At 47.4% G+C, this 11,692-nt stretch overlaps 1 protein-coding gene across 5 annotated transcripts in view; it reads left to right on the forward strand.

Annotated features, from left to right (window-relative positions):
• Positions 1–10,652, forward strand: part of LOC139423538 (dual specificity tyrosine-phosphorylation-regulated kinase 1B-like) — a 122,547-nt gene extending 111,895 nt beyond the window's left edge. For 2 of the 5 annotated variants that reach the window (XM_071175152.1, XM_071175137.1), the window contains exons 3-11: positions 710–829; positions 1,555–1,743; positions 2,731–2,878; positions 3,387–3,673; positions 4,901–5,047; positions 5,129–5,290; positions 6,846–7,164; positions 7,888–7,991; positions 8,131–10,652. In XM_071175152.1, the coding sequence (XP_071031253.1) occupies positions 710–829; positions 1,555–1,743; positions 2,731–2,878; positions 3,387–3,673; positions 4,901–5,047; positions 5,129–5,290; positions 6,846–7,164; positions 7,888–7,991; positions 8,131–8,883 (2,229 nt within the window). In that variant the 3' untranslated portion in view covers positions 8,884–10,652. The remainder of the gene's footprint in view (positions 1–709; positions 830–1,554; positions 1,744–2,730; positions 2,879–3,386; positions 3,674–4,900; positions 5,048–5,128; positions 5,291–6,845; positions 7,165–7,887; positions 7,992–8,130) is intronic. The other 3 variants (XM_071175149.1, XM_071175141.1, XM_071175145.1) reach the window with 3 other exon arrangements.
• Positions 10,653–11,692: the final 1,040 nt, after the last annotated feature.

Genomic DNA, 11,692 nt, shown 5'->3' on the forward strand with positions numbered 1-11,692 from the left:
GTAATGGTGGACTGTTGTTTCTCTTTGCTTATTTGAGCTGATCTTGCCATAATATGGACTTGGTCTTTTACCAAATAGGGCTATCTTCTGTATACCACCCCTACCTTGTCACAACACAACTGATTGGCTCAAACACATTTAAGAAGGAAGGAAATTCCACAAATTAACTTTCAATTAATTAACAGATGTGCCTTATTAAAATGCATTCCATGTGACTACCTCATGAAGCTGGTTGAGGGAATGCCAAGAGTGTGCAAAGCTGTCATCATGGCAAAGGGTGGTTACTTTGAAGAATCTCAAATATAAAATATATTTTGATTTCCTGAACACTTTTTTTGGTTACATGATTCCGTATGTGTTATTTCACAGTTCTGATATCTTCACCATTATTCTACAATGTAGAAAATAGTAAAAAATAAAGAATAACCCTTGAATGAGTAGGTGTTCTAAAATGTTGACTGGTACTGTACTCTATTGACAAGCAACTACAACCACCATCACTGATAGATTGTTCTGTGGCTAGGCAACAGTGTTGCCTGTATACATAGGTTAACTCAAACATGCCCAGTTATTTCATTGGAAATTACTCCTTCCACTCATTGTATAGTGAGTGACCTTTACTTACTTTAGTTCTTATAACCGCTAGTTAGAATACTGCAGGGATGTCTTGGACAGTTTTGGGGCTCCCCTTACCACCTGTCCCCTCCAGGTGCTGTCTGATGCGACCATACTGCAGAGGAGGATCCCCCCAAGTTTTAGAGATCCCGCCAGCGCCCCGCTGAGAAAACTCTCTGTCGATCTGATCAAGACTTACAAGCACATCAATGAGGTGAGTGGAGTGTGTGTGTGTGTCAGCCAGCCATCAGGTCCTACAGGACTCTGCTGCTGCAGGAGTCATAATCTCCAGGAAACGTCACCTCACAGCTTACCTGCTGGGATCCGGCCCGCGAGGGTCCAATCCGGCTCACGGGTGGTTTGAGTAAAATAAAAATAAAAATATTTGTGTTTTTTATTATTTATGTTGGGGGGAGGCTTTCAATATACTTTCAAATGACTAAATAACAAAATCAAAACTGTGTAGAATTGATAATGGACTTACATTCATACAGTTTCTTGACTGTCCAGCTCACTTAGCACCAAAATGAAAGCAGGTCAGGGAACATCAGACATTTTTTTTGCAAATATTGACAGCGAGGAAGTATAACCAATTTTCAGTGCCACCCTCCGGACCTCGATGAAGACCGAATGAGGCCTCCAGGGCAAAATTAGTTTTACACCCCTGGTATAAACATTAGATTCTGGTTGATTTCCCAAATGTCCCTGGTTTTCCAGAAATCCCAGTTGGAAGCTTACCCGTTTTTCAACCCTAGGTATATGTAACTGCATTAGCATAAACTGATGTACAAGTGAAGGATATCAGTTTTATCATTGGTTTGGTCCTCCGAGATCTAGCCAAACAGTAGTGTGGCAAAATGAGAAATATCAGTGATTTACCCCTCTTTCTCTTTTCCCACCCGGCCCTTACCATCGCCATCTCCTCTCCTCCGTGTCCAGGTGTACTACACGAAGAAGAAGCGGCGTGCCCAGCAGGTGCCCCCGGAGGACACGAGCACTAAGAAGGAGCGGAAGGTGTACAACGATGGCTACGATGACGACAACTACGACTACATCGTCAAGAACGGGGAGAAGTGGCTGGACCGCTACGAGATTGACTCGCTCATCGGCAAGGGCTCCTTCGGGCAGGTCAGTGGACAGAGGGGAGAGAAGGTACAGGGGAGGACAGGTTAGTGGAGAGAGGGTATAGGTGAGGATATGGGGGAGGATAGGTCATGGGGTACGGGGGAGGATAGGGGGAGGATAGGTCAGGGGGTAGGGGGAAGGATAGGTCATTGGGTACGGGGGAGGATAGGGTAGGATAGGGGGAGGATAGGTCAGAGGGTGGGGGGAGGATAGGTCAGGGGGAAGGATGGGTCAGGGGGTAGGGGGAAGGATAGGTCGTGGGTAGGGGGAGGATGGGTAGGGGGAAGGATAGGTTGGGGGTAGGGGGAGGATAGGTCAGGGGAGGATAATAGGTCAGGGGGTTGGGGGAGGATAGGTCAGGGGTAGGGGGGGGGGATAGGTCAGGGGGAAGGATAGGTCGGGGAGGATAGGTCAGGGGGTAGGGGGAGAATAGGTTGGGGTAGTGGGAGGAGAGGGTAGGGGGTGGATAGGTCAGGGGGTAGGGGGAGAATAGGTCAGGGGGTAGGTGGAGAATAGGTCAGGGGGTAGTGGGAGGATAGGGTAGGGGGGGATAGGTCAGGGGGTAGTGGGAGGATAGGGTAGGGGGGATAGGTCAAGGGGTAGGGGGAAGGATAGGTAGGGGGAGGATAGGTCAGGGGGTAGGGGGAGGATAGGTCAGGGGGTAGGGGGGAGGATAGGTCAGGGGGAAGGATAGGTCAGGGGTTAGGGGGAGGATAGGTCAGGGGGGAGGAGGGAGAAAGAAGAGGATGGAAGAAAAGAGAGGAGAAACACTTCCAAAGTTTAAGGTGAAGAGTTGCATGGGATGAATGAAGTATGTCTACAGACGTGAGGAGAATAAACGGGTCATTGCTCTTGTGGGCCAGAGGAAAGAGGAGAGGGATAATCACTGTATTTTGTTTGGTGAAGGAGCTTTCCCTTGGCCCCTACCACCTGCATATACTACAAACAACATGGCTGCCTGTCTGACCTGTGACCTTTTGCATCCCGCAGGTGGTGAAAGCATATGACCACCACGAGCAGGAGTGGGTGGCCATCAAGATCATCAAGAACAAGAAAGCCTTCCTGAACCAGGCCCAGATAGAGCTGCGACTGCTGGAGCTCATGAACAAACACGACACCGAGATGAAGTACTACATAGGTGAGGACACACACACTCTGCCTTAAGCCCCCACTTATGATCTAACACTATTGCATTGTATACCATCTACTAAAATGAGTTCATACTGTGCCTCTTTGACTGTGCCTCACTTGTCACATGCAATCTGCTCCACATTTAACATCTCAATTGAAATATAGACCAATGCCCTACTTCACATATATCCCTATGTATACATTTCATGCTACATACATATCAATCCAGTAGCCTTCGCAATGATAAACCTGTCACAGAATCACCTCTACCTCACTAAGCTCCTATAGCGCTGAGCGAGGTGATTGACACACAATAATATAATAATAGATGGCGTTTATATGGCCGAGCTGTTTTCCATGTGGTCAAAGCACCTTGCTCTCCACTCCAAGGGCACACTGTCACTCTGGAAGTCACCTCAACCACTACCCATGTAGAGCAGAGCACCCAGATAGGTTACTGCAGTATACTGTTTCCCCTACTAACCTCCCCCCTTTTCCCTCCTCTCCCCCTCTAGTCCACCTGAAGAGGCACTTCATGTTCCGGAACCACCTGTGCCTGGTGTTCGAGCTTCTCTCCTACAACCTGTACGACCTCCTGCGCAACACCAACTTCCGCGGCGTCTCTCTCAACCTGACCAGAAAGTTTGCCCAGCAGCTGTGCACGGCGCTGCTGTTCCTGGCCACGCCCGAGCTCAGCATCATCCACTGCGACCTCAAGCCCGAGAACATCCTGCTGTGCAACCCCAAGCGCAGCGCCATCAAGATCGTGGACTTTGGCAGCTCTTGTCAACTAGGCCAGAGGGTGAGGAGACTAGCTGACTAACCAAGCACAAAGATATAGAAGACCATAATGAACCCAATGCATGTGCTGGGTGGGGGTCAGGGGAGGGGTGTTGAGGAAAGAACACCATTGGGCTAGGAGAGAGGGAGAAGCAAGGGGAGGGAGGACTACACCTTACCAAGCACATCAATATATACAGTCCACTCCTGAAATCAGTATATTGCAGTTCACCACTCCCAATGGATCCTTTGTGAATTGTTCTGGCTATATCTGCATGCTCCTGTGTGTTATATTTAAGATCGACTTAAACCAATGCATACATCAGCAGTCGACTGTGGTTTATATAGTAGGACCTTAATGCACGCTATATCCCCTCTAGATGCTAGGGGGGAGGTTGGGTAGAGAAGAAAATTGGGGCAGGGAGAGAGGAGGGAGCTGTTGGGGGGATAGACAGAGAGAGACGCCGGGGAAGGTAGGAAATGGTAGAGGTAGAATTAATAAGAGACAGCATTTTGTAAACCAGATAAATGTTCATTGTATATTAACCTTTTCTAAAACATTGTATTATTTGTCTGCTAATGCCTCTGGATATCTCAGGAAGAGGGAGAAGAGAAGGGTGGGGTAGACGGATGGATGGATGAGGGAGAGAATAGCCCACATATGATGATTCGGTCTCCTTTTGAAATGAGCTCAGTTTTCTGCAGAGGGTAAATAGACATGGAGAGGGAAGCTATGGAGGGAGGCCGTTGCCAGGTTGAATAAGAACTGGCATTCACAGCACGTCTTTGAGGACTCTTGGGAAGATGAGGAAATGGGCCTCACTACAGTGCTCAAGTATAGAATCCCAGCGGCTCTGCTGCACCCAGTTTAGATATTTCTACTCAGCTTGGCCTGCCCCCGTGTGGACGAACGGTGTCACTGCACCACTTCCACCACCATCCTGTCTCCCTCCACCAGTGAGTGTGCTCTAATTTAGATTAGAAATGTTATTAAAGGGCCACAGCTCTGTTCTGCTGTAACCAACATACTGGAGCTAATACCTCTATCTTTTCTCATCACATTTTCTCCCCTCGCCTTTCTATCTCGCTCTCTTCTTTGGTCATATATTTTATTTCTTTACTTCACCCCTACCTGTCCATCCCTCATCTGTCCTCTCGCCCTTTCTACCTACCACCTTCTCTCCCTCTCCACCTCTTTTTGTTTCTTACATCACCTCATTCTGTCCCTCCATCCTCTCCTCCACCACAGATCTACCAGTACATCCAGAGTCGGTTCTACAGATCTCCGGAGGTGTTGCTGGGCATGCCCTACGACCTGGCCATTGATATGTGGTCCCTGGGCTGCATCCTGGTGGAGATGCACACGGGAGAACCCCTCTTCAGCGGCTCCAACGAGGTAGGCTGTGAGAACACACACAGCATTGGGTGTCGATGCCGAATCTGTCCCTGACCTGTCCTGTTGTTTCTCTCTCTCCAGGTGGATCAGATGAATAAGATAGTGGAGGTGCTGGGGGTCCCTCCCAACCACATGCTGGATCAGGCTCCCAAAGCACGGAAGTACTTTGACAAGCTATCCGACGGCCTGTGGACCGTCAAGAAGAACAAGGACATAAAGAAGGTACTTTACCCCTCGGCCTCCGTGAGTAAAACTCTGCTCTTACTTAATCTTCTCATCTCATCTCCGAACCACATCCCTCCTGTCACTCACAACGCAGTAGGTTTAAGTTCTCCTGTCACTCACAACGCAGTAGTTCTCCTGTCACTCACAACGCAGTAGGTTTAAGTTCTCCTGTCACTCACAACGCAGTAGTTCTCCTGTCACTCACACCGCAGTAGTTCTCCTGTCACTCACAACGCAGTAGGTTTAAGTTCTCCTGTCACTCACAACGCAGTAGTTCTCCTGTCACTCACAACGCAGTAGGTTTAAGTTCTCCTGTCACTCACAACGCAGTAGGTTTAAGTTCTCCTGTCACTCACAACGCAGTAGGTTTAAGTTCTCCTGTCACTCACAACGCAGTAGTTCTCCTGTCACTCACAACGCAGTAGGTTTAAGTTCTCCTGTCACTCACAACGCAGTAGGTTTAAGTTCTCCTGTCACTCACAACGCAGTAGTTCTCCTGTCACCCAATACATTTTGGATCAGATTACCTTGCTCTTACCTCCAAACCTAAACGTAACTACGAGGGGATGGAAAGAATTTGACCCTAGTGTCAGAGGTTAGAGGTAGCATCTCTACGAACTTCCTACTTGTATTAACCATTTACCTGTAGATAAAGAGAGATGGGTAGAAAACCGAGGTGGAGGAGGGTTAGCTTGATTTTGGAAAGTCATTTGTGCAGAAGCGGTATTTTCCCCCCTTTCTCCTTTCCAACCTAAACTCCCACTCTTAGGAAGGAGATCTGAGTCCTCAGCATCTTCCTCTCCAGTCATCATCATCTAAACTGTACAACCCCTCGTCATTAACTTTCCCTAATCGTCTAAAAAGGTGGTCCTTATCGTTCCATTATTCTGTGTATCAGAAGCATTACATAGCCCTTAATAAGATAGAGGGATGAGGTGAAGGAGCAGCGGAGGCAGGTGGAAGGTGGAGGTTGAACAAAGGGAGAGGCCTGGGTTACGTTGGAGGTGAGAGAAAGAGGGGGAGAAAAGTTTGGATCAGAGGTTAATTAACTTTGTCCAAAAGGGATTGGAGATGGTGGGGGATCAGCCATCTCACCCCAGAGGCAGGCACACCTGTGTGGGTGTGTGAGCACGGGTTTACACCTATGGGTGTTGGCATGTATTTTCACTAGATGATTAGGGGTTAAGTGAATGATATAGTGCAGGATAAGAAAACTTATTGTTAGTTGTAGGACTAGGAACTGATGGTCTTTAGACCAGAGACCATGTAAGGATACATGTTGGTTTCAACATTCCAGCTTCATTCCAGCTTCTCATCACTGGCTTGGTGTTGTGTAAATAACGTAGGCCTAATAGTGAGTCTATCCATTCATAATATGCATTCTACTGACCATCAACCATTTCACCGTCATAACAACAGGCATGCTTGCATGTGTGAAATTCAACCATAATAATAACTAAAAGTCACTAAAACTGCCTCAAAGAAAATGAGAACTCAAGTGTTTCTCTGCACCTCCCCACATCCATATTCTCTGTTCTCCCCCTTCCCTCACTCCCTCTATCCCCCTCTTCAGGAGTACAAGCCTCCTGCGACGCGGCGGCTCCATGAGATCCTGGGGGTGGAGACCGGGGGTCCTGGCGGGAGGCGGGGCGGAGAGCAGGGGCACGCTCCCTGCGATTACCTGAAGTTCAAGGACCTGATCCTGCGCATGCTGGACTACGACCCCAAAACGCGCATCACGCCCTTCTATGCGCTGCAGCACAACTTCTTCAAGAAGACGACGGACGAGGGCACCAACACCAGCAGTTCCACCTCCACCAGCCCGGCCATGGACCACAGCCACTCCACCTCCACCACCAGCTCCGTCTCCAGCTCCGGTACGGGACACAGCAGTTAGTATACAGTATACCCTTACCATAAGTCACAGTCCACTGCATGGGGAAACATCTAGCAGAAACCACTGCAGAGGTCAAACCTCAATAGAGCAAACTAAGCATTGGCAGCCTATTTGATCCCATATTCCTACTGCAGTGTTTCCCCCCAGATAATTATCTCCTATGTTTGTGAAAAACACCAAGATTCCTTAGATTGAGAGCTATTCAAAGTCCGTTGAAGCCATGTTGGTTAGTACAGTACTGTAAAGGATCTTGTCTGGGAGATCCCTCCCACCTACATAGTCTTCGGGGGAACACTGCAGTCTACTGCGTCATAGTGATGGTGGTTCAATGTTACATCTCAGCCAGCCCCTACAGCCCCTCACTCTCTGCAACAGCTACACAGTCTCCATAGAAACAAGCTCCTAGTCACTTCAGCCGCAGCTCAGTCCCTACAGCCTGCAGCACACCGTCACCATAGCAACAGCTCAGCCTCAGCGGCCTCTCCTCTGCCACAGCTACAGCTCCCATTCACCATGGCAACAGCTAGTCATCTTAGCTACAGCACCATGTTCAGCAGCTCAGCAACAGGTTATGGTCCCAGCAGTGATGGACTGTCAGTATGATGACGTAACACAACTATTGTGTATTCTGACTGACCGAGTGTCTTTTCCCCTTCTCCTCCCCTACTCCGTCTCTCCTCCCCTACTCCGTCTCTCCTCCCCTACTCCCTCTGTCCAGGTGGATCTAGCGGTTCTTCCAATGACAACCGGAATTACCGGTACAGTAACCGGTACTACAACAGTGCAGTTACTCACTCAGACTATGAGATGCAGAGTCCACAGGTGAGCGGTTTAAATCTGACCTCACTCTGATGTCTCAGATCTCATCACATGGAACAACATGTTCTTCCTCTATACATGATGTACTGTAGATGCTGCGTTCTCTGTTTCTAACGATGACCTCTCCCCCCCCACTGCCAAGGCTCCATCTCAGCAGCAGCTGCGCCTCTGGCCGGGGGGAGAGGGGGGCATGGGTCCCCTGTCCAACAGCGGCAGTAGCGTTGGCGACCCCCCATACCCCCAGCTGCTGCTGCACAAGCCGGCGGCCACCCAGCACTCGCGCCACTTCCTGGGAGGCGGTGGCGTCGGGGGCATGATGGAACCACACCACCCGCACCCCATCTACGGCAGTCACCACGGCAACGGGCGGGGCCTGCGGCAGACTGGGCAGGGGAACCAGCCCCAGGGCCAGGCTTCACAGGGCCAGCCCCTGATGCCCATCTCCTCCCCACAGATGCCGGACAGCATCGAGCTCAGCCTCACACACCACCACCATCTGGGTCAGTCTTCCATCATGCCGCCCCCATCCAGCTTGGACTCCAGCCAGTACGGCTCCTCCAACCTCCACCTGGGCCTCTCTGCCTTTCGGACTAGGACGGTCATGGCCCCCCAGCCGCCCCCCGCCGGCTCTCAGCAACAGTTGGCCCAGCCCCCAGCCTCTCAGGACAGCTTGGTCGCTGCCTCCGGGCTTGGATACATCCCCCCATGCTACCCGGGAAGTAACAACAATAACAACCCTCCCCAGGGTAGCGTGGTCGGGGGCGGGATGCTCACCGGGGGGCCCCCACCCAGGGGAGTAGGGGGCGGTGGGGGGAGGCCGGACTCTGAGGAGTCCACCATGATGGGTGTGTGCGGCAGTGGAGGAGGCGGTGGTCAGAACGCGGCCAACTCTTGATAAATCTTGAACAAATTCCAAAAGCCATACAATTTTAACAACGACAACATTACAATTTCAACACGCATACATACACAGTATACACACTTGAGTTTGGAACAAATACGGCCACACATACAGTTACAGAGACAAACTTGTGAAATATCACAGGAGTTTTGTTTTGTTTTGCATGGGAGAAGGTCGAGGGAGAGTAAGAGAGGGAGAGGGAGAGTAAAAGAGGGAGAGTAAGAGAGGGAGAGTAAGAGAGGGAGAGTGGGAGAGGGAGAGTAAGAGAGGGAAGGCTTTGAAATTTTTTTATCCTTTTTTCAGTTTCTTTGTTTTTATTTTGTTGAAGGAAAGAAACGGGGCTCAGTAGTTGGAATGGAAAGTTTCAGATAAGTTTGTTTTTGTTATTAATATTATTATTATATTATTTGATTTTATGTGATTTAAGGAAAGATTTGCAGCGAGATTTTTGTTGTTTGGGTTGTTTTTTGGAATGAAGACCGCAAAAGTAAATGAATGGTTTGAAAAGTGGTAATTGTTGGTTTAGAAGAGGGAGGCACGAGAGAGTACCCTTATGCTATTTTTTTCAATCTTTTTAATTTTTTTTTGTTTTTGTTGAGTTTTTCTGAAGTCTAGGTTTAATTGTACATGTTTTATTTATTAAACATCACTACATGAGGAGGAGGGTAAGCGGGGAGATCGGAGAGCGCTAAATTGAGAGGTGGTTTATTTATTCATTTTAATTTATACAGGTTTTTTTCCCGCTGATGGACAGTAAACACTTGTGCATACACAGAGAAACAAACAAACTAGGGTCTTTTTTAGTTTGTTTTTCAGTTCAGTATATCTCACCCCCGAAACACACACACACACTTTTGTTACATTTATTTTTTTTATGTTTCCAATCTTCTCTCGCTTGACACTGGCTTATATATCTGAAACTACGAAACAGATCATAGAAATGAAATGAAGCAAATGACAAAAACCGTAGTCACCACACAGTGAGAAACTATACGATGAGGAGGCTGAAACATTTGACGAAGTGAGACGCTTTCAAGAGGAGAGGGGGAACAGAACTTCTACACAAAAGGAGGAAGTGATTCAAGAATGAAAAACAACAAAACATTTTGCCACAAGGAAAACCAAAATGCTTCCCTGTTGTTTAAAAAAAAAAATAGTCTGCCTTCTACTTCAACATCTAACCAGACTCTTTCACCCTCTTTCTCTGTCTTTCTCTCTGTCTTTTCTTACTCAATTTTGTTTTGGACCATAAACTACAGAAACGTAACACATTTTGGGTTGGAGTAACTGGATATGCTAAGCCAAATCTTGCTCGCTCTCTCTCTCTCGCTCTCTTCTCCTCTGCCCCATTTTTCTGTTGGAAGGGAGGGGGGAGGGGGGCAATATATAGCAGGAGGGAGGAGTACATACTTATGAGGGGACACTTTCATGCCCTCCTTACCCCTACAGCCCCCGTGACTGACTTCTCTGGCATCTTTTCTTACTCCTGTCTTTTGTTCTCCCCTTCCCTCCCTCCTTCACGACACTCTGTGAGTGCTGTTTGCCATCAAGTCAAAAAAAAAGTGAACTACTTCTCTCTCGGCTGCTATCTACACTTTCAACCATGTTCGGATTGCTGCTAAAGAAAACAAACAGACAGACAGATAAATAAATAAAAATGAAACTTTTTAACCCTCCTGCTTCAGAAAAAAATGGAAAAAATAAACCACTGCATCTCATGTATTTATTACTATTTAACAAGAAAAAGAAAAGGTAAAAATGAACCTGTTTTCTTCTGTTTTTTGTTTGGTTGCCTTCTTCCTGCTGGTGAAAGTTGGGCATTGACTAAATGTAACAGTTAAAGGTGGTATTAAAACACTGACTTAGTTTAAGTCAGCCACTGGGCGGGGCCTGAATGGGGGAAACTGGGTAAGAATAAAGTTGGATATATAAGAATAAAGAGTATACTTTTGCACACAAAGGTCAAATGCAAATCACAGCTTTCTGCTTTTTTCAGCTTTGTCGACAGACCCTCATCTGAGCAATGTGCATACAGTAGCAGGCCTACCACAAAGACAAACTGTTGATGTGGCAAGCTAAGTGATCACTGACATGGCATAATAAATCTGAGATTTGCGTTTGACCTCAAGTTATTTCATTATTTTCTTTTGTACCTGAGTAACTGGTGTTGGTTGGGTGTGGTGGGGATGATGTCTATGAAGAACCACAAAGTTGGTGTTGCTACGAATTAACTTATTAGGAATCAGTCTTGTCAGTCTTGCACTCTTGTGACAATATTTTGTTGCCAATATACAGTAGCAGGCAGCTCTGAGTAAAGTGTAAGTGTAAACATAGCATTATAGCTAGCTAGATACATTGATTGGTGGTTTACAATCAAATGGGTACACTGAGAACAGTGTCTCCACTGTATTTGAACCAGTGTCTTCCTAGAGGTGACGATTGATGAACACGTGCTACTGGAAGTGTTAAAGACAGGTTATTGTTACCCTGAAGGCCTACTCTATGCCCCTAGCTGTATCTTTGGTCGCAGCTTACATTAGCACAATCCTCCGTTTATCTATTCCATTGTCAATGGTAAATGCTGTTTAGTTCAAAAGGTTGTCTGTGGGGTCACCTATACCATAAAACGACATGCAATTAGAACCAATTTAGGACCGTTTGACTCATGTTCATCAACACAATTGCGCTCTTCCTAGTTGAGAGTTATTGAATATGAATATAACAAGGTGAAGGCCGAGTGTTGTATTCACACAAGTCACTGAGTAAAATTGAGAGCACAGTTTATACTGGCATCTGGTGGAAA

This window comes from Oncorhynchus clarkii, chromosome 2 (genome assembly GCF_045791955.1).
Source record: "Oncorhynchus clarkii lewisi isolate Uvic-CL-2024 chromosome 2, UVic_Ocla_1.0, whole genome shotgun sequence".
Taxonomy (NCBI): domain Eukaryota; kingdom Metazoa; phylum Chordata; class Actinopteri; order Salmoniformes; family Salmonidae; genus Oncorhynchus; species Oncorhynchus clarkii.